The sequence below is a fragment of the Plectropomus leopardus genome, chromosome 2 (assembly GCF_026936395.1).
Source record: "Plectropomus leopardus strain MGB_pleo_1.0 chromosome 2, ASM2693639v1, whole genome shotgun sequence".
Classification (NCBI taxonomy): domain Eukaryota; kingdom Metazoa; phylum Chordata; class Actinopteri; order Perciformes; family Serranidae; genus Plectropomus; species Plectropomus leopardus.
The window spans coordinates 38,995,537-39,019,836 of record NC_142177.1 but is presented as its reverse complement, the minus strand read 5'-3'; the positions used below and the strand labels follow the sequence as shown (position 1 = coordinate 39,019,836).

The window sequence follows — 24,300 nt, the reverse complement described above, 5'->3', positions numbered from 1 at the left end:
TGGACCTATTTTTAACAGCAGGCTGATTTATAAACTGGAGCGTGAAGTTTGCAAAACATGGGCATTTCCCAAGAAGGGGGTCTAATGAAAAGACTATTCAGATGCATTTTGGGAAATGAAGTATAATGTATTTTTGGAACTTGACTCAAGAGAGGAACACTATTCAATATCTTAAGATTGTCTTTTAATGGGCAGTAAAACATTGTATTATATGACTTTTCCTTCTAAACCAGAGAAGAAAAACATCTAAAATCATATAAACGCAACTACAGCGATGATTTTATCATGGAAAACCAATGATGACATTTTTACTGCACTAATAAATCTGATTTAATCTGATTTAAAGACTTATTGGCTTCAGTACCTGATGCATTTATTGTTGGCTTGGGCTTCTTTGTTGGATATGGTGATAAAAAATAAAACACCTCAAATGGTATTTAATAAAACACACTCAGCAGTCAGCAGTTTACCCTCAAAATGGTGCCTGACTCGAAACTGTAAAGTGTCAATTCGACAACAAGGTTTGTGTGTTTCTGTGTTGTGAGAGAGAGAGAAAAAAAAAGGTTTTCAGACACAGTCCAGACAGAGATGTAGTCCTTATGTAGAGGTCAGAGTGTCTGACACACACACACACACACACACACACACACACACACACACACACACACACACACACACACACACACACACACACACACACACACAGAGCCAGACGAGACCAGACAGACAGACAGGGCTAGCTTTGTTTAGAGGCAGTTTGCTCTGACCCCTCCTCCTGCATCCACCACCCCCACCACACACACACACACACACACACACACACACACACACACACACACACACACACACACACACACACACACACACACACACACACACACACACACACACACGCACAAACGAAGCATTTCTCTCACACTTTTTTTTCACAGGGAGCAGGCGGAGGTCAGGGCCAAGTCAGACAGCAGAACATTAAGAGTCCTGCAGACACCAGACAAACACACACACACACACACACACACACACACTGCAGACTGGTTTTCAGACAGTTCACACTAGTTCTCACAGTCTTGTTATGTTCTTCTGACCAGCTAACCAGACACATACACACGCATACACGCATGCACGCACACACACACACACACACAGAGTCAGGTGACTCTTATAACTCACTTATATGATTTTATGAATTCAGCCTCTCACACATGATCCTCAGATGTGGATTTAATCTGTTTAGTTCGTCTGAAATCACTTTCAAAACAACACTGATGAGACGTCACAGCTCCACTGACTGTGTCACTCACTCCATGAACACATGAGGTCAATAAATCAGCACAATGTCCCCCTGCAGCCTGCACATGATCAACACAACCACAGCAAGAGCCCAAAACGTTTGTGTGATGCAACGGCCAAAATATCCAGAGGTGATATACGGGAGGCAGGAGACACAACCAAACTTATTTAGGACTTATTTTCTAGGATTATTTGTGTGTGTGAAGATTATTATGGACAAAAAAAATCTTTATCAGAGTCTGTGATGTCATTTCACATCGAAATATCAACATATACAGCGAAGTAGGAAATTTTATCTAAAGTCAGGTGCTGCTTTACTCAAATGATATGTTCTAATCGCTTCATTTATAGTCAACAAGTCAACAGTGTCATCGTCACATCATCAGTTATAAGGAAAAATCTCTCTGGCTGGTGTTTCTCCTCCTGCAGGAAACTAACATTGTGTTTTTATATTTAACTCTTTAAGGAAGCCTGCACAAAATGACTTTCAGATCTATGAATTTTTGGAAAAGTTCCAGAGAATTTCAAAAATCAGTTTATTAACTGCAGATTTGTTGGCTCTTCATTGTAGCAAGTGAGAAACTAATGAGCATTTATTAATGCACTAACATCAGGAGGTCCACAGGTTTTGATTTTTTTTGACAAATTTCACACTGTAGGTTAGTGTAATGGGAAGTCAAATTGCAGATTGAGGCAGGTGTTATGTAGGAAAATGGTTACTGAAATTAAGTTAATCTACATTTTGCCAAAAGGTGACTGCAAGAAAAATAAGTAACATCAGAAATTTGAATTAATTAATTTTGAAGCCAATTAAGTCCTAAAACTATTTAATGACAATTAAAGCCTAATATTTTAAGGAATATTCGAATTTAAGACATTTTAAGACTTTTAAAGGACGTGCAGACCCTGTGGCATTATTATCACCTGTCAAAAGGATTGTTCGTCGCTAGCAACCCAAAACTTGTCCTTTTAAACTTCACCACTTCAAAAGCAGGTGAAAAAACAGGCTTCAAATTGCTCATTTTGTCCGACCAACTGTCCGAACATTATGGATATTGAAAATAATGAGACAGACAATATAAAACAGAAAAACTTCACATTTGAGAAGCTGAGAACTAGTGAATATTTGGGATTTGAGCTTGATAAATGGCTTTCATTAGACTAATTAGATTGATTATTTATAAAACTCTACCATCCAAAACAATGAACAATTAAAGAAAAAAAATGAAATAACTAAGGAGAAAGAATCATAGACATAAAGTATCATATACCAGCAACAACATCACTCGATCAGAGACAGGTTTTCTCCTCTGTGAGCACAGCTGAGAAACTCACCGCACAGTTGCGTCTGAACACAGCTGTCATGGTTGTGAGTGCCTGACGAAGGCTGCATGCTCTCTCTGCTCTTTAAGATCTTTAGTCGGACCAACACTTCCTCCGGCGGATGTTTGTATTCCTGAGATAATAACCTGAAGATCTTTGTTTCCCCAAAACTAAACACAAAACAACAAAAATAAAAGAAACTAAAAAACAGTAAAACTCCAAACTACATGTCCTCCTGCAGATGCTCCGACACCGTGTGTGTCCTCACCGGCTGACACACACACTCTGAGGCTTCACCGAGCTTTGTCTGCAACTTTTTCTCACACACATTCCCACACTGTCCAGACACACACACACATATTGAGGAAACAGCTGACCAGACCCGTCCTGCACCCCCACACACACACACCACCCAATAGCTGTGAACAAAAGGGGTCGACGTGAGGGAGGAGGGGAGGGGGAGACAGAGACAGAGAGAGGGAGAGAAAGAGAGGGGGAGTGGTGGGAGCGTCTGGGAGACACAGATGGGTCAGAGGGACGGATGGAATAATGATGAGAGAGAGACGAGGACGGGGGACACACCCCCTCTACACATTAGACATGTAAAGCAACAAACTTCAGAAAGCTGATAAACTTGTAAAAAGAAATCCACATTTTAGTTTGTTGAGTACGTTTGTTGATTATGTAAAAAACAGGTCAAATTCTAAAATTCAAGATTATGAAAGGGTTACTCCGCTTAAAAACAGTATTTCGGGGTTAAGATTATCATCTTCTCTGCCTTTAAAATGCCGGCACTTTGCCAATAAACTGACAGAGAAGTTGTGTATTTTGTTGTGTTGTGGAGAAACTATGAGACATCGGTGCGTGCTGAACATGGGTCAACAGTGGAGATGTGGGTTATGTTACAGGGTGGTTTGAGAGGTTACTGTGGGCATTTTAATGTTGTTTTTTGTTTGTTTGTTTTTGTTGCTGTGACTCTGAGCTGACTACAGCTAAAGAATTAAACTTTAAAGCTTTGAGAGCCTCCTCTAAAGTCAAGGGCCGACATATTTCACAGCCAAGACATTGACTCTCACCGAAATATTTTTTAATGTGTCCTTCATGAGCAGGAACAAACAGAGCACACATATCCAAAGGACTTCTACAGGTGCAGGATCAAAAACAGACACAAGAATCAAACAAAAGATCTGCACGCTGTACTAAAAGCTCCCAATGAATTTTAATTTTGCAATGTTTCAATCAGAGATCTTTGTCTGCATTTTTCAAAAAGTCTGTCTTTTCCATTAGCCAAGTCGTGAAAGTTGCTCAAACTTTGTAGGAATTGGGAAAAGTTTTGCAGCTACGTCAGAAACCTGCAGCTGGAGGTGATAAAGTTGATCAGTACGCAATCTGGTGAAGTCTGGAGAAGATTTCTTTTTTTAAATTCAGTTTTTCCGTGGTGGTTGCTTCACAAATAAATGCAGCAAATATATTTGGTGTCAGCTCAATAATGAGGTGTTGGACAGAAATAAATGGGGGATTCATTTTCAGACCGACAAGTCTGGAACTGAGTCTGTTTGCAGCTGTAAATATGAGAGTTAATGTGTGAACTGCTGCTGAGACAGCATACACACACACACACACACACACACACACACACTGAGTTTAAAACTATCACCAGACAGTCACATGATCTCACTTCCACTTTACACTTCCATCATTTTTAATTTCTAAAATATTATGGTTATTTCGAAAAAAAGTACAAAAGAAAGAAAAATTCTCCACAATCATCATCATTTTACTGACTATCACAGGAGAACAGAGGAAAGGATACAGTGAGGAAAGTTAGGAGGAAATGACAAACACGCACACGAAACATAAACAGACTAAAACAGTGAAATGTAAACAGATCACATTCCTCTGCTTACTGAAGACAAGAATTATTGTAAAAGGCGAACAGGAACAGACGCACTGTGATGCCGCTCTCGCCATCTGTGTAAAACACCCAGACCTTCACTACATGACCGCGTGTGTGTGTGTGTGTGTGTGTGTGTGTGTGTGTGTGTGTGTGAGGGCACACTGCCTGCTGACAGCTTGTCCGTCTCTCTGTTCTGTGAGCTGGTGCTGAACTTCGTCTTTCGGCCAAAAACACTCCCACAACTCTTCCCTCGTTCCTTCTTGTTTATCTTTCTCAGTCGAAAACATTACAAAACCTCGTTGTCTTGTTTTCCTGACGTTATGCCACATTACTACATGCTCATGCAACAATCTGATTAGTCATTCTAATCTTATAAAATGGCAAAAATGATTATGGTTGTGGATGCCAAAGTTTCCTGTCATGCTGGCACTCCAGAACAATCCCCATCAACACTTAATTAACTGAGGATTTGTCAACCAATAACAATACTGTGGACTCCAGAGATAAGAGTTGCCAATATGAATTTTACATTTTATGTAATTAATGGGCTGCCTCCTTAAAGTCGAAGACCCTTCAGTCGACTGAAACTGCCTCAAGTCACGCAGTCATTTTTTGGGGATTTCTTGCCAGTTAGTGTGACTTTGCTGTGGCGTGCGTGTTTTTGACGGACGCGATGCAGCGGCACAGAGGAGGAGACGCTCTGCATCGTGAGGCTCTGACATAACACGATCTTCTCTCTTCTGCTTGGAAGTGGTAAATTTTCAGCTCAACTTAATACGACAGAAGGCAGGTTTCCATGACGGATCTGAGCAAAACTTAAACGATATTTTCAAACTGTTGATAAAACCCAATTGCGGGATGACTGCGTCTCCACTGAGTGATGTTCTGCGACTTCTCTGGTGATAACTTTCCAAGAATCATGAGGATGGATGTTCAAAACATTATTTCCAATCCAAGGCAACGTTGGCGTGTTTCGGGAGCGATAATGGAAAGGCGAGAAAGGTGGGAGCAGCCACGTATGAGGGATTTCTGGGAGCTGATAGTTCACGATTTCACAGAGGAATTGTGAATTCAAAACTTCCTGATGCTCTGCACAACTTTCTCAGTTATGTGATGCAATAACAGCTCTTGTAGCTCCTGCTGCATCATGAAGGAGCCAGTTCCTACTGACTAAAGCCAAAGCCAAAAAAGTGTTTGCAGTTTTGGAAATATGGCTATTTAAAATCGCCTGAAATATCACCTCATGCGAGCGTAAAAACTAAAGTGACTCTTACATTTTCCACGTCAAGAGTCACTTCTATGTTTTTACACTTTGATTGATTTTTTTTTTATTAGATGTTGGATCATTAATTACAGGGTGTGGAAGCTTTGAAGAAATTTAATAAAACATTTGCTGTTTTCATTCAGCTTCTCTGATTGGATGAGTCATAATTCTGTGTGTGTGTGTGTGTGTGTGTGTGTGTGTGTGTGTGTGTGTGTGTGTGTGTGTGTGTGTGTGTGTGTGTGTGTGTGCCAGCCTGCAGAAAAACTTGACAGCTCCCAAATGGAGAGGTCATCGGGTCAGTCAGCAGACCTCCTCTCTCCTCTTTCCCTGTCTTGCTTCTCCTTCGTTTCCTGCTGTCTCCCCCTCCCTCCGTTACCTCACTCCTTCCATTCTGCATACTAACAGGGAAATAATCGTCTTGTGTTATGTTTCCATCCAGATGTTCTGCACATTGCCAGTGAATTTCCCCAAAGAAGGTGCAACGAGATTACATAATAATATCGATACACCATTTCTTTCCACTTTAGCAAAGCAGAGAAACATTTTTTTGGTGCAACATCCAGGCACCTTTTCATCCTTCTCTTTCTTGCCTCTCTTCTCCCTCGCTCCTGCTTCTCTGCCTTTCAATTTTAGGCTCTTTTTTTGGCATGACAAAATAATTTTTAGAGCAAATGTGCAAATGCAGCGGTGGAAAAAAAAACATCCTTGAGGCCAAAACATGCGTCAGTGAAGATACACAATAACACTTTCCCTTTAACACGGAGCCAAACTGCACTCAGGATGCACTGAGTGTACAGCCAGTTATTTAAGCCAAATAAACAGAAAATACTGACTTTTGTTAAGCTTCTTTTTCACAAAATGACTTTCGCACCTGCTCAGTGTTTAATGATTCTTAATGAGTGCATCCAAAAATAACGAGGCTGCAAAGACTTTATCTGAACAGTTACTTTCTTCAACTGATCTCAAGCTTTTATTCATTTAAAAACATCACATCATTTAAAAACGGTTTTCCCTTTTCTGCCGGGAATAAATTAATTTAGAGAAAACAAGCCAAATTGTTGTCTTTGCTAGTTTATTTTTTGTTTAAATGTCATATTTTGGTGTAAAACTACAAGAGGTGTAAGAAAATTTGTCTGTCTTTATATGTAATTTCCGTCTTCGAGTGTGTAAACTGGTGCAGATATTCTCAGAGACAATACAGAGGACGTGATCTCTGCACCCACCTTAACGCACCAGTACCCTTAAAACAATACTCTGCACTTTATGCCTGTCTCAATCTAACTGTCTCATGGTGTTTCCAACGATGTGTAATCAAGCCAAAGACAATTTTTCACTTCGTTTCAAATTTCCACAGAATGACGACTTCTTGCTCTTCTCATGTAAACGTCTGATGGAGCCACAAATTTGCAGAAAAAGAATGATTCAAGTCTGATTTCCTACTAACTGAGACGTTTACTCACATTACTTTCTGCTGTTAAGTCACTGAGAGCGCTGACTCACCAACTTGTAACCTCTCTTGTTATTACGTACTGACTTCCTGAGAACTAACTGGCCGGCCAAGTTAAAGGGACGCTGCAACGACTCTGCAGCTGGGCTCAGACTTCCCGAGCTGAGCTGAGGTGAGTCAGCTCTCTCAGGCTGCTGCAACAGGCCCAATCGGAGACATGAAACAAAAACTTATGTAACTCTGTATAATTCTCTGGTTGTCAGTGAAGTGTTCGGACTGCAGACTGGAGTCTCTGCTAACAGTGACACACGTTTGCTGGCTGTCTCACATAAACCCGTGTTAATTTTGGCAGCTATTTTAGATTTAGTCTTGCGCTTGAAACACTGCGCATGATCGTTGCAGAACCTGTTGTTTTTTTGGCGTTTTTTTCGACGCCCATGATAACAAGTCAGAGCAGCCAAACCGACTGTGTGAGCAGCGCGTCGCAGCTGCTTCTCAGCTGCGGCACGTCTAGAGAAATGGTGGCTCGCCAATTTTTTCTGCATGCCGTGTGCAGTTGTCAGCAGAGATAGAAAATGAAAATGGTGTTCTAATAATTATATACTCTATACCACCTTTTATTAGAGTTTCAATGTCTTCATCTGTCACAGAGATGAGGAAATACAAATATATCAGTTTTACTCAAACTTTCCTGCTTCTGTTTCATAATAAAAGTCCTCTGAGAACATTTCTGTTTACATTACACAAGGCATTTTACTGTGACACATCTGCAGGACCGTGTTGCTGACAGTGTACAAGCTTGCACGACTTCATAAAGAGTGAAAATACAGGATCGTAGCAGCAAGCGGATCTGCAGAAGCGCCACAGCCAAAACACTGCCAGTGTGGACGCCCCGAGCAAGCAACACGCTTCAGTTTGGCGAGGCTGCCATCACGCGCTGCTCACACATGCAGAGTGTTTGTCTTAAGACAAAAAATCTTAATTTTAGTCACATTTCATTGGTCTAGTTTTAACACCAACAAATACTTTCTACACACTTAAAAACTTGGATTTCCTATATTTTTACGTTTCATGAAGTCATTTATCATTTATGGTCCACAAAACTTCTCTTCTCTTCACCCGACTTTCCCTCGGCATGAATTTCATTTTTTGGTGAACTATCCCTTTAATTTGGGGTTTTTAATAGTCCATTACTAACAGCGGTCTGGTCAGTGACTATGAAACATAGATTTCACCATAGTTGTCATTATCAATATCTATTTTTAGCTCGCCAATGTCTTGTCTTCGTCATGGAAAAAAACGTCATTGACGAATCATTTTTATCATGGTTTCCTTGCTCCGCACATCTTGTCTCGCTCCCTTATCATCCCTCGTTCTGTCCGTCTTTCTGTTCTCATAGTGGACTGTTGTTGGCTGCTGTGGCGGCTCCGACATAAAGCACGTTGTTGTTGAAGTTTGCTGTCTGTTTGCAGGTATTCAAATTAATGCAAAATCCATGAACGCTGTGCAGCATTTAGTATGACATCATCATAAAGACCGACCTTCTCTCCGCACCTCCAACTCTGACTGACCTCCCTCCTCTACATACTTTTTCCTCCACTGCCTGCTTCCTTCCCACCTCATTTTCTTCCACTCTGTCTTTTTCTATTCCTTCATCTCTCCTGCCCTCATATCATCCTATTTTCCACCCCTCCCTCCTTCCCTCCCTCCATCCTCCCGACCCCCCCTCTCTCTGTCTGCTCTCTCTGAGCCATCTGACTCGGCAATGACCGCCTGTGACCTTTAGCTGAATGCGGGAGGAGGAGGAGGCAGATAGACGGAGAGCAGGCAGCGGATGACAAATGAGCTAATTGCTTTAGATTAACCATGGAGTGTCTGCCTGCCTGCGAGGCTCACAGCCTCCTCCTGTCTAGACAACACCACAGAGGGAGGGAACAGATCAGCAGACTCTCTCATGCAACAAGACTGAGAAGTGAAAATGTTTTGATGGTTTTGTTGTTTTCTTCTAAGTTGAACAAGTTAAAGGAACTTTAAGTCCTGCAAGATGAGGTCAGAAATGTGCACACAGTAAGAGCATGTATATAAGGTCTTTAAAAACCTGAGCAACAACATGGGAAGAGGGCGACAAGCAATTAAGCAAGAAATTTCTCAAAAATTAGCAAGAAATCTGTGAAAAAATAAAAAATAGAAATAAGAAAAATAAGCAAAAACATTTATTTCTTTTTTCTGTAACATAATTTTAATTGTATAATGACGACAATTCTAAATACAGTTTTATGGAAATTTTCCCCACACATTTTGATATTATCTAATAATCCCTCAAGCTAATTTCCGCATCAGTGTCTTGTCACCATGTACTGATTCTTTGCAGTCTGTGGGACAGCTCTTGCCAAGTTGCTCATTATGTTTTTTTTCTTTGTTTTTCAGAGAAATCAAATGTGTTTGAGACCATAAACAAAGATTTTGACCCTTCTGGATAATGATCAACCTTTGCTTGGGAAATGCAAGTTTGAAGTGTGTAGAAAATATTTGTATTTGTAGAAAAACTAGACCATGAAGGATAAAACTGACTACTAAAACTAAAAAGATTTTTTGTCCAAAGACTAAACCTGCTGTCAAATTTAACACTGGATTATGAGGCAGCCAGCAGACGCGTGTCACTGTTAGCAGAGACTGCAGTCAGCGCTGCAGTGCGAACACTTCACTGAAAACCGGAGAATTATACAGAGTTACATAAGTTTTTGTTTCATGTCTCCACTTCTGTCTGTCTGCTGCACCAGCCCGAGACAGCTGACTCACCTCAACTCAACCGGAGCAACCTCAAGTTACCCGAGATATTTCACTGTATAATCAAGAGCTATAAAAGCACAAATCCTGTCCTACAGAGTCACTGTACAGCAGCAGCAACTACAGTTAACCCTTTACAACCTGGATCGACATCGCTTTTCTTGTGCTGCATTCAGATGCCTTTTTACAAGTATTCAAACCCTCGAACCCGGAGCAAATTGATTTAATTTCTTTCAAAAGTATGGGAAAATGAAACAATGAGCAACTTGGCAAGGGATGTCCTGCAAATTGCATGGAATTAGTTGATTTAGGAGATTATTTTTGAAAAGGTCCACAGAACTATATTCATCATTTTAAAAATTATGTAACTGAAATTACTTTACAAAATTAAAAAAAAATGTTTAAACATGTTTTATTTTATTTTATTTTTTGCTATTGTTTTTGTCGTCATTTTTTTAGGGGCTTCCCTCTTGTTTTCCCTCAATGTTATATTTTATTATTATTATTATTATTATTATTATTATCATTATTATTATGCCGAGGAAATTAAATTCAACTTTCCATTTATAAAAATAAATTAAACTTATCAGATAATTTTCTTGTACTTTTGACAAATTTCTTGCTATTTTTTTAGTAATTTCTTCTTGAGTTGCTCATTGCCACATTCCAATGTTTTCTAAAGAAATCAAGCCCATTTACCCAAGTTTGAAAGGGTTAAACCACAAACAGTGGTGAGCTGAACTCTCTCCGGGTCTGTCTGACAGGATGATCTGTGCACTGACGTCTTGAGTTGAGAGTGAAAGAAAAGCTCCGATCTGCTGTGAGTTGCATCACTCTGGAGGAGGTGTTATAAACAGACTAAACTTGTTGATAATTAACAGATAAAAGCCAAATATAAGCTATTTCCTGCCACAAATACCCACATACATACCAGTAAAAAGGGCACTTAACTTTTAAATTGTTATTTTTTTATTCTCATGCCTGATTTTAGGGGGTGCTGCAGCCCTGTCAACAACCCTTACTTCCTGCGTCCGTGCAAGGAAAGATAAAGAGGGTGCGACAGAAACGTATGAAGAAATATTTCTTGAAGGGTACGTGGAAATAAGGAGAAGAAAGAAAAGGAAGGAAATGATACAGAAAGGCTGGAAGGAAAAAGAAAGTCAAGAAAGGGGAGAGAGAAAAGAGAAATAATTAAAACATTAATGACGGAGGGAAGAAAGAGAGAAAAGGGCAGGAAGAGAGAGAGAAGCCTGCTAATTCCTCCCCCCCTCCCCTCTCGGTCCTGGGATGACTCGACAGTCTGGGTAGTCAGAAATAGCACAGACAGCTGTGTGTGTGTGTGTCTGTGTGTGTATCTGTGTGTGTGTGTTTCTGTGTGTGTGTGTGTGTGTTTCTCTGTGTGTGTGTGTGAGAGAGAGACTTATAGGTCATAGGTGCACACAATTTGCTTGCTTGCCAATTTCCATGAGAAAGGCTATAGGGGGTGGATCGGGGGGGTCATGCACACATAAACACACACACACACACACATACACACATACACACATGCACTCTCACGCACACACTCTCTCCATTGACTTTGGAAGCCACGGTCACAGTGCAGCCAACAAGTGTGGGAACTTTGGTCCACAAAACTCCCACTACTGGTTTCTACAGTGGGAAAATGCAGAGGGAGGTGTGTATTTGTGTGTGTGTGTGTGTGTGTGTGTGTGTGTGTGTGTGTGTGCGTGCGTGCATGTGTGTTTGTGTAGTGAAGGGAGGTCAATTATCATCCCTTCCTCATGTTTCTATCTGTCTGCTTCCTGATTCTCGTCTCTCTATCTTCGCTCTGAGAAAGGAAACGTAATTTTCGACACGTCTGGTTGGAGACGACAGACAGTCACATTTCGTCCGAACTATCTTCTCATACAGTAAATGCTATTTTATTTTTTTATATATATATTTTATTAAAATACATTGTCAGACTCTTGAAAACAAACAGGTGGAGTGCTTTTTTTCTAATACTGTGACTGAAAGTAAAAGAAAAATTCTTTTTAAATCCAATATTGTGATAAATTCTAAAAAAGATAAAAGTGAGATGAACAAACTGAAAACTATATCTTCTAGATACCCCAAAATATTATATCATATTATATATTATTAGAATATTGTTTTGAATTTTAACGTGTTGAAATACGCTATGCCATAATATTTATAGCAATGTTACAGTTTAATGCCTTTTTTAACTGCATATTATGTCCCCAAAGGAAAAACTTAATCAACATCTGTTCAGTCATTTTTATTGCAGTAAAACTGTATCTAGTGGATTTAAAATGCAATTGATTTTATTTTTCTAGAAGGCTAACAAAAGCTTAATTTATATTTGTCATTTTAATAATTAACAAAAATAGAAATTTTGATACTTTGGGTGTGTGTATCAATAAATATAGCCATCCAAAAATACTGCAATAGCTTTTTCCCCCTTCCCCTAATTTTAAGTTGAAAAACAGTAATAAATTTGAGTCTATTGTAATATATATATCTATCTCAGCATATTGCAGAACATTTAAAATTGCAACAATACTATACTGCGACTTCAGTATGGTGATTATATCGTATTGTGAGGCCTGTGGATAGAAAAAAAAAAATTCACTTTACTGAAGCTGTAATTTTTATCTTAATGACGAACTTTTTCCTTCAGAAAAGAAGAACAAAGTTAGTCAAAGATGAACAGAGAAGAAAAGATTATATAAGAGTACAACAGAGTACAGGACAGTACAGTAGATTAGCATGATGGAAGGTAACGGGAACAGTACTGGAGGTGGGTACAGTGGAGTACGACAGGGGAGAATAAATAGAGTAGATCAGAGTAGAAGAGAATGGGGCATTAGTCTAAATTTAGCGTGCTAATCCAGGAAACTCCCATGATATCCTGTGAGTCCCATCTGGAGCACGAGCTGTGCTAACGCTAACGGGGAGCGGGTCACAGACTGATATGAATGATATCAAATATCTGAGAAAAATGATCCAACTTCTGTATTACCTTTAATATGGGTCACAGCAGGACTGCCGTTTGTTTTTGTTAGAGTTTAGGGAAGCTATTTAGCTACAGATTAGCTCTTTGACGACACACCGGTTTCCGTCATCGACAAATTCAATTTAACTTCATCAGTCCACACACAATCCACCCTGCTCAACAGACATAAGCATCCCTAAAACTGCCTTTTGTACTTTGTATCAAACATGAGCGCCTTATTACAGAAGGGAAAATTAATTAATGAATAAAATAAAGTGGCTTTTACATCATAAAGGGATACACTATTGATTAATTACTAAAAGAGCCGACCGGGTACAGACCCGGGAGATGCAAAGGAGGTGCAAAGAGACGCAAAATAATTACACACAGGGATAAAATAACAGATAGAGTCACAAAAAAATGACCTCAAAGAGACAAAATTAACTTAAAAAGACAAAAAATAACCACAAAGGAGGCAAAACAACTATATAGAGAGATAGGAAAACGTACCTAAAAGAGAAACAAAATGACCTCAGACATAAAACAACCAAAATTTATAGTCATCGAAAGAAGAAACAAAACGACAACAAAGAAACATAAAATAAACCTAAAGAGAAAAAAAAATAGAAAGGGAGAAAAAAATGCCTAAAAGACACACAAAAGGGCCCCAAAGAGATACAAAATGACTAAAAATTGACAAAAAATGAACTAAAGGAGACACAAAATGACCAAGAAAAACACAAATTGTTTCAATCAGTAACAAAATTACTAAAAATAGAGACAAAAGGGCCTCAAAGACACACAAAATGACCCCAAAGAGACACAAAATGACCTATAAATCCACATTATCTACAAGAAAATACAAAATGACTATGAAGACTCACAAAATGAACTCCAAGAGACAGAATATTACTACAAAGAGACACAAAATTACCAAACGAGACACAAAATAGACTAAAGGAAACACAAAACAACCAAAAAAGACACGGAAAACATTAAAAAAAAAAAGCAAAGCAACTATAAAGAGACCTAAAAACAACAAGAACAAAGAAAAAGAGCCAAAACCACCACAACTTCTGTCAGTCCGGCTCCTGAGACGTGGTGGGGCCTTTTGTGTATCTGCGCCCAGGGGCCCATTGTCTAACAATACGCCCATGGTTGCTGCTGGGTACAGCTGAGTAATATGAAAATGAACATCATACAACTGTGAAGGTCACAGTTTTGATTATGTCATTCTGCCTCAAATCACACTTCTGTGATTCACCGTCAGTATGAGCAACACATCGAGCCGACACCCGCAACGAGCAGCCGATCGCAGACAGTTAAAGCTCCCAAATGTGCTGCGACTTGAAGAAGAGTTGCATCAATGGAGCTGATAGTAACAGCTAAAGTCATTTTATGATGTTAGTTTAACAACATGAAAAAGAACTGTAAAAATGTTAAAAAATAAATAAACAAAAATAACATTACTTAACATTACTTTTCCATAGTGCATTGCTTTACTGATGTATTTGCTGAGGTGGACTGTGGTTTGTTTGAAGCTAAAATAAATAAAAATATCTCCACACTGTTTATGTCGGCTGCTCTTCACCAGCATGTAGACAGTACTGACCTGTAATTTTCTGTTCCAGCACCAGAGACATAAAAATAATGTAGACTCAAGATAAATGACGCAACGTGTGCTCGACGGCTGGTGTAGTAATTTGTCAAAAGCTCACTAACTCTCCTCATATATTATTTAATTTGATTTTAAAAACACGACCACAGCAATTAAGTAGTGATTTAACCTCTCTAAAAACGAAACATTATTAATTTTTAAAATGTGTGATTCAGACCACTGCAAGAATGAAAAATTAACCCTTTGAGACCTGGATCGACATCACTTTTCTTGTGCTGCGTTCAGGCACCTTCACAAGTATTTCAAAGTTTGAAATCTGAGCAGATTGGTTCGATTTCTTTTGAAAACATTGGAAAAAAGACAATGAGCAGCAAGGTAAGAACTGTTCTGCAAACTGCAAAAAATAGTAGATTTAGGAAAATGATTTTTTTAAAAAGAAGCAAGGGAAAAATGTCCAAAAAAAGCTATTTAAAATGATTATAATTACATATTCAATTTTTGGTTTTTTTTACATAATAAGAATTATTTTTCAGCATTTTTTAATATAATTTTCCTTTTTTATTTCATTTTTTTTTAACTTTATGTATTATTAATTTTCAGGGTAATTTTTTCTTGTACTTTCTTAACAGTTTTTCATTGCTAATTTTTGGGTAATTTCTTCTAAAGTTCCTCATTTCCCTTCACCTATGTTTCTGAAAGACGTCAAGCCAATTTGCTCAGGTTTCAAAGGATTAAATACCAAGGGTGTTGAATGCTTGTGTTATTTCTGTATTTTAATGTAACCACAAGCAGCAGTCTGGCTGTGCTTTAAACAAATAAATAAAACAAATAAAAATTAACTAGAGGTCTGGTTGTGCTGACATCAGAAACATCAGTCACTGCGAGACAAAACAGAGACAAAAGCAAACGGCACACCTCGTGCTGTAATGGACACACACGGTCATTAATGTTAACAATGGAAAAAGTGAGAGTATGTGAAGTCCAACAGGAATCACACACACACACACACACACACACACACACACACACACACACATACACTGCTCCTCTGTGTACGAGCTGACCTGCAGAGCATTCTGTCTGAAACGTATGAAAATCAAACCTCATTATCAGCTGCTTGTCTGGCTGCGTGTGTGTGTGTGTGTGTGTGTGTGTGTGTGTATAAGTGTGTGTGTGTGTGTGTGTATGAGTCTCATTAGAATTCAAGCCAGAAGGAGCTAGACAACCCCTGTCGTCTCGCACCCCCGTGCGCACGCGCACAAACACACACACACACACACACACACACACACACACACACACACACACACACACACACTCAGTCCTACATACACAATCGCACACACACACAGTCAGACCTTCATACACAAACACACACACATTCATTTGAATGTGAAAGAGAGAGGGAAGTCAGACTGAGTCGCAGGTCACATGCAGCGGGGCTGTGTGCGTGTGTGTGTGTGTGTGTGTGTGTGTGTGTGTGTGTGTATGTGTGTGCGCTGCGTATGTGTGTGCGTGTGTGTGTGTGTGTAATGGCTGTGATCCAAAGTGATACTAGACATAATAGTAATCATTAACAGTCTGCAGTGGTGGGTGTATGTGTGTACACACACACGCACGCACGCACACACACACTCACAGAGCATCAGGTTAGTAATAGAGGTTACTGGTTAAATCCCTGCTGAGTGCCCCCGGGCCAAGGCATCTAAATCTAATAATCAGCTGTTTATTTCCTCAATTATCGATTAATCACTGGGTCGATAAAATGTCAGACAACGAGATTTACTGCTGCAAAGAAACTACAAATTCTAAAACTTGGACGCTTCACACACATCTTCACCCAACAGAAGATCTCTGCAATCAGCAAAGCTTCAAGGTGGGCACCCAAAATAAGTGTCACTAATTCAGTATCTGACCAGATGTCTCTCCTTCTGTTCCTGAGATATGACATTGAGTAATGGACAGAAGAGTGTTTCTGCAGAACGTTATGATGCACAGTGAGGTTCATGTTTTGGATACAAAATTTCATCACTTCATCTTTTTATCCTATGAGACATTTGTGGGAAATTTTGTCATAATTGGTGTTTGAATTCTTAAGTTAAGGGCCAAATTTTGTTTTGAAGTCACAGTGAACTTTGACCACCAAATCTAATCAGTTCATCAATGAGTCCGAATGATCGTTTGAGCCAAATTTGAAGAAACTCCTTCAAAGAGTTCTTGAGATGTCACGTTCACAACAGTGAGACACATGCAAGGTCACAGTGACCGCTGACCTCTGACCACCAAAATCGAATCAATCTATCACTGGGTCCAAGTGGATGTTTGTGCCAAATTTTAAGAAATATCTAAAGGGGTTCTTAAAATGCTGCGTTCACAAGAAATTTGATGTGCCAGGTCACAGTGACCTTTGACCTCCTAAATCAAGGCCGGCGGGGCTACAGCACGAGCAGATCACCTAGTCCAGTAAAATTCAGATTAAGGTGTTAACATGTTTAAATAGCTCAACTTCCAATCGAATCATCTGGGTGTGTTAGTCCGATTCAAGAAATTCCATTAAGTCCGATTTCAGTCGGACTCACGTTTACACGCATTTTAAAAGCCCAGTTTAAGTCAGACTTACACAATAATTCGACTTTTTCTGACATCATGTGAACATACTGAGTGACGCCAATCAACTCCAAAACCTCACTGAAATTAATTATACTGCAATGTCAAACAAAAACGTGACTTTTGGCGATTAACTGATTGTCAGAATAGTTGGCAGTTCATCTCTGTTGACGGACAAATCCATTAATCTGTAAATTGTTGCAGCTGCACTTTCTTTTATGTGCTGACTCAGCTTCTCGTTTGTTACGTTAAAGACTTGTGGACTGGACTTTGGGCTGATTAGATGCCACTGGATGATGATGAGAGCAAATTTTAGGTCAGTAAGAATTTCACTCAGTCTATAATTCAATAGAATTGGTTTCTTAGCATCTGACCAACTAAATCTGAAGAAGCACCGACAAAGAAAACTGTGCATGTGCTTTTAGACGTGCATCCACATTTACGGTGACATTCTGTGTCGTAAATCCGTTTTTAAAGAACTCTGCTGCTTAAACTTAAACAGCCAGCAGTTCAATACCATCTTCCAAAACTCAGATGTAGTCGAAGGTCTTCAGCTGACTCATGATGAGCATCACGACACACAAACCCTCATTTTCTAAAAGTTCGAGATGTTCGTGCCTTTTGTGTTCATCATCGGAGCATTAAGGGTGTTTTAGTTACAATCACTGAGAGGAAAGAGTTGAGTCAAAAAATATCCAAGGACAAATCTGTTATGCTGAAGCGTGTGTGTGTGTGTGTGTGTGTGTGTGTGTGTGTGTGTGTGTGTGTGTTAGATAGAGTGTGAGCTCAAGCCTGCAGAGGAAGGGGATGTGGGTAAGTGTGTGTGTGTGTGTGTGTGTGTGTGTGTGAATGAGCCAGACATGCTGTTCCTGTCCAAACAGTGTTTTTCTGCCAAACCAAAACCAGCTCAGCCGGTCTTTACACACACACACACACACACACACGCACACACACACACACACACACACACACCTGGCTAGACAAAACAATGTCTGAATGCTCTGAATGTCTGACCCTGCGTGTATGTGTGTGTGTGTGTGTGTGTGTGGGAAAATCAATTCCACATTAATAAACAATAGTAATGAATTGAAAGTACATCTAGCTGCGGCTACGGATGGAAAACAGGTCAACATTATGAATAATGCTAATGTACATGGACATCTACCGTGTGTGTGTGTGTGTGTGTGGTGATTCAACAGGCTGTTTTCACTGAGCCAGCATCTACACAGCCTCACTGAGAGCTACAACAATCAATATTTCATATCAACACTGAATCAAAAGACCAAGTGTAGGCTTGGTGGAGACCAGGGGTCGACCGGTCTTCAGGGCCGATATTGATACTGATTATTAGTGATTAATGAGACTGATAACTGATTCTGTTCTGTAAAAATTTAAGTAAAATTAAGTAAAATAATAAATAAAATAATTTCTGAAAAATAAATAAATAAATAATAATAATAATAACATAAAATAAATAAATACATTTGAAAAAAGCTTCCTGAGGTTTTACGAACTATAAGTTCCTCCCATGCTGACATGGTTTGCACTTTTAAAATAATTTTGTCGACTATCATTAAAATAAAATATCAACACAGATAATCAGCAAAATGCCAAATATTGGACCCAGTAATCCACCAGACCGATAATCTGTCGACCGCTAATGGAGACCAGACAAAAGCTACAATAAGACTGACCGCGGGGCTTAAATGCATCAGGTGGATACAAACATCGCTGCTCTGAGATGACGTGTAACTACTTATTGCTTTGGAATATAACAAAGTGTAAGATACAGCTCCTCCAAGTTTTCTTCAGCACACAGCAGTTTCTCAGGACTGAAATCATTTTGAATTTATTTTGTTCGTATGCTCGACCCTCCACCAACACCCTGAAACTACAAGCCACAAACACAAACATCATAACGCCTTAATGCCTCTTCTGTTTGACCGTTCAGCTGCCGCTGAGCAAAACACTGAAGCTTCACCTGCCTCACCACAGCGGCTCAGTGGCTAACAGTCGAAACACCTGGCTTTGAAAAGCTCTTTTCTTCCTCAAAGACTCGGCTCAAATCAGCCCGGATCCTCCACATGAATCAACTCGCCCTCTCTTTTGTGTCTGTGTGTGTGTGTGTGTGTGTGTGTGTGTGTGAGCGAGAGAGGGAGAAAAAGATAACCACTACTTCAGACAAAACAAATCTCCGCAGACACCCAAACAAGATCACTGTGACAAAGCCGTTCAAATGAAGCGAAGAAAGTTTTAAAAAAAAAGGGAAAGAGAGAGCGAGGGACGTGCAGTGGAGCACAGTATTTAACTGTCTGGGTATTTCGTGTTTTTCAGCGGCTCACAGACCAGAAACTAAATTTCTGCTGGATGGAAAACATCTCAGTGTTTATCACATGTGACATCTGGCAACAACAACAAAAAACTCACACACACACCTGGACTTTCTTACTCTGTGATGAGATTCCCATGAACTCAAGTTCACAGCTGACTTGTCAACATTTCTCTGCAGCATCAGTGTCCGAAATGTTTACCATGAGTGGATCTGGACTTGAGTAATGAAGGCTTAATGGATGGATGGACGGCAAACAAGCTGGGAATCTGGCTCCGTGCCCCCGGAGCACAAAACGATATGGGCCTCGTATATGTGTGTGTGTGTGTGTGTGCGTGCCAGCTGGCACAGCCTTCCTCTCTTCACTGAACGAGGTGTGGGAGGCTGTCGGACACAATGTGAGCAGCGATTGTGTTTCTGATGTTGCCAAGAATCTGTCAACTCAGGTGTGACGGGAGATGTTTAGTTGGCCCGCAGTTAAACTTCCTGCAACAAGACTTTGTCCGACGTGTCCCGTTCGTAGGAGGCAGAACTTTTCAAAAAGCTCCTCAAACTTTCCAAGCTAGATATTTTTTTCCTCATATCTTCTTCTTCTACAGACTCCCTAAAAAGGAAGTTATTTCTGTTTTTCAGATCGTGTGTTTGAACTGGACTAGGACATCGCTGAAAGCAATATTTTGGTGAGGTGGAGTCTGACATGATAACGGCGCTTCGCTCTCAAGTCCCAAAACAGAAACAGATGCTCAACAGCTCCATTTATTTTTCATCCAATTCCAAGTAAAATACTCATTCTGCTTTAACCCTTTGAAACCTGGGCAAACATGGGGAGAAGGCAATGAACTAAAGAAGTAATGACACAAAACTAGCGTTAGTGAAAGTTAAAGAAAATTACCGATAACCAAACAAAAACAAACAAACTGGACATTTTTTGGTGTAATATATATATATATATATATATATATATATATATATATATATATATATATTTTAAATCTACAAATGCAGGCCATTTTTTTCCACATTGCTTTTTTTCCAGATGTTTTTGGACAGAAAAATCAAACCAATTAGCCTTGAGGTTCAGGGGCTTAAATATTAATGAAAGGTTATCTGTATGCAGCACTAGATAAGTGAAGTCGATCCATGTTTCAAAGGGTTAAGTTCTGTTTTGGCCTCCACCAAGATTTAATCAAAAGACCCAGATCACCATAAAAGTTGTGAGTGCTTGTGCTGAAACATTCACTACATTCCTAAAAAATACAGCTCTGCAGATGGAAGGTTTCATCTGCAAAGACCAAGTGATTTTGGTTGCAAGTCAGAAGTAAGTCTCAAGTCTTTGCTCAAGTCCCAAGTCAAGGCCACCAAGTCCCAAGTTATAACTTTTGAGTTTTGAGTCATAAACAACTCATAATGTGCTCCTGATTAAATATAATGCAATTTTAATAAACAGAGAAAAAATAGAAAAGTAAAAACAAAAACAAGGAAATTACCTAAAAATGGTGTATGTATGTATATATATATATATATATATATATATATATATATATATATATATATATATATATATATATATATATATATATATATATATATTGTGGAAAACATTTTTTGATCATTTTCTAATATTTCTCTCTCTCCTTTTTTAAACATTACTTTTCAGGTTGTCTTCTAGTCACCTTTTACCAGTTTCTTGCAATTTCTCATTGCCTTTTCCCATGTTTTTGAAGAAAATTTAACCTTTTTATTCAGGTTTCAAATGTTTAAAAACTTGTGAAAGGTGTCTGAATGAAAAACTGATGTCCATCCAGGTTACAAATGTTCAGTGCTTTTTAAGGCCTATCATCTATTACAGATAATTTAAGGCCAGGTCAAAAGGCTCAAGCCAAAGCGAAGTCACAAGTCATTTGTGTTAAAGTCCAAGTTGAGCTGAAAGTATTTTTTGACTTTGCACGCAGAGTCTTAAGTCGTCAAATTAGTGACAGAGAATATAGAAAACTGCAGTTCACATGATCAGAGAGTCCAAGGTGAAGTCCTGGAAGTCTGCTTGTATTGTCCTACATCAAAACTAAAATGTAAGCCCAGCTTTCTCAGATTTATTCACTCTGAGGATATTTTCAGTTATTCACTGCGGAGCTCAGTTTTTTGTGGACAAAAGGCAAAATGGAGTAAAAAGATGTTTTCAGATTTAGTCAGCCCAGACTGGACGTACACTTGGCAACAGCTCAAGAAATATCAGTAATCAGGACTTTAACAGACAGCATTACTGTGATAAAACGATATTTTGATGTGTACTGTTTGTGTGATAATCTAGCCTGCTGCTTTGTCTAGACACACTGCAGTCTACCCTGTGTGTGTGTGTGTGTGTGTGTGTGTGTGTGTGTGTGTGTGTGTGTGCGTGTGCGTGTGTGTGAGAGAGAGTGTTTGTGATAGAGGGTTGTTGTTGTGGAGGTGGAGCTGGGTGTTCATAATAACAATTTCTTGTGCATTGTGTCTGTGTTTTAGAATAGCTGAATGATAATTTTCAGTAATATAAACAGAGAGGTGGGGTCAGCGTGTCGTCTGTGTGTGTGTGTGTGTGTGTGTGTGTGTATGTGTGTGTGGATGCAAATGTTGTGGTCCCAGCTGTTTCCTTTGGGCCAGAGGGCAAAGTGAGGCAGACACAGTCCTCCCTACAAGTCTGAGTGTGTGTGTGTGTGTTGGGGTCGAGCCCACGGTCATGAACGCCAGTGTCATGTGTTGGGGGGTTGAGAGTGTGTGGGTTTGGTTTGCAGACTCAAGTGTGTATTGTCTAGACTCTGTCTGCAGTCAGAACCAGACCAGCTGACTGACTGAGGTCTCCGGCCGTGATGTAAGCTGCACATATACGATATTTAAAGAACAACATATGTATGTCGCTGTGTCTAAAACTTGCCAGCATTACTCTCGTGACTCTGTATCATCTCACATTCAGTTATGCCTTTTTAAAAAATGAGCAAGAAGAAATGACCCCAAATTGAGCAAAAAATGAATAAAAAGTCACAAAACTATCCTGAAAATTAGCACAAAAACAAAAGTTTTTTCAAAAAAGCAAAGAAACAAAAGTAGCAAATGACCTGAAAAAATGCCTAAAATATAACAATTCAGTAATGATATTTAAAAAATATGATTTTGATAAATTAATATTAACATTAATCATAATGTAGTGCACTGGAAAATTTTCCCTTGCTTTTAAAAAAATATTTTTCTTAATTTACTAAACATGCAATTTCCAGGAAACTGCATTATATAACATTGCAATTTCCTATCTGTATGCATTCAGTGTTTATAAATCACTATAATGCAGTTGTAAGCAGATATAAGGACATTTAGTATATTATACATATATATATATATATATATATATTATACATATATATATATATATATATATGTATTTGAAAATAATTATTAACTTTCCTAAGAAGACATATTTTATAATATTGCAACTTCAAGTGTTTTTTTTAGCTGTTTCATCAGCCTCCACGTACAGGTGCCACACAACGAGTTAAAGATGTTGACAAATAAATTGTCAAAATTGTTTTCTATCAGTAATTTATGGAAAAATTTGGCTTTCTAAATTTCTATTCCTAAACTAATGTTTTTTAGAACTATGCCAAGAACTATAAAGATGTAAATTTAATGTGCATATTTTGCATATTTGAAGCCTGTGAAACTAAGTCTTTTCTGACTGATAACATCCTTCTTATCAGGATATTGATGATAAATCAGCTCTTAATCTTTCAGTTTCTGAATATATTATGAACTGTCAAAATTGTGAGGAGGTAATGACTTTAAAGTGACAAATACATCAGTAACACCTCATTAACAGTCTCATACACACACCTTTATATGTTTGTAATCAATAAAACAAGAATATTGAACTGAACTAATCAATGAAATCAATAAAATCAGTGAGTTTAAACCATGAAGGGTCAAAGACTTGTGTCGTTTCGTTTTTTTGCACAATGAGATAATAAGCCCAAAATAATTAAAATGAAGGTTATCAATAAAAATCAGAAGTAAACTGTAGTGAAATATTACTAATTCACACATGCACTTCCAAAACCAGCCCCGGCTGAAAGTGAACCTCTAACCCTCCCCCCTCCCGCCTCTCATGACCTGACCCTTCACCTCTGCCCTCCCAGACACCCAGACTGCCTCACTTCACCCCCCCCGCCTGCAGATGCACCGCCACGCTGGTTTCATATGCAAACAAAAATCCTGCATCGACACAACAAGCATTTGCATACATACATCTGAATATCTGAATTCTTAATAGCAATTATACACTGAATCACGAGTGACCGTTTGGAGAAGTGCTTCTTATCACACGGTTCCTACAGTTTAAGGCAAAAAGGATTTAAGACTTTTTAAGACTTTTTTTCCCATTTCTTGGCATTTTTTAAGACTTTTGAAAGATTTATGTAAATCATTTTAATACCAATAAATGACTTATTAGACTTTTTAAGGATCTGTATCAGCATACAGGACATCTTCATCTGGCATACGATGACATTTAAATGGATATGTATTAGAGCTTAAAGGCAACATTTGTTTGTACCTTACCTAAAATCACCCTGCAACTTTCACATGAAAACATTCAAAATAAGTTAATTGAAAAGAAACCGTCTGTGGAAAGTTACCACCAGAAAAAAAAAAAGAAAAGTCCAGGTGCTCTTCAATTTAATTCTGCAGCACAAACAAACTGCTTAATTTACTTAGAAA

General features: G+C 38.8%; 1 protein-coding gene across 3 annotated transcripts in view; it reads right to left on the bottom strand.

Annotated features, from left to right (window-relative positions):
* pmepa1 (prostate transmembrane protein, androgen induced 1) overlaps window positions 1-24,300 on the bottom strand; it is a 69,328-nt gene that overhangs the window by 12,891 nt on the left and 32,137 nt on the right. Inside the window, exon 1 of one of the 3 annotated variants that reach the window (XM_088070418.1) lies at window positions 2,629-2,965. The exons of the other annotated variants lie outside the window; for them this stretch is intronic. Within the exon in view, the coding sequence (XP_087926544.1) occupies window positions 2,629-2,686 (58 nt within the window). The 5' untranslated portion in view covers window positions 2,687-2,965. Of the gene's footprint in view, window positions 1-2,628; window positions 2,966-24,300 lie in introns of those variants that run through there. 3 annotated transcript variants of the gene reach the window in all.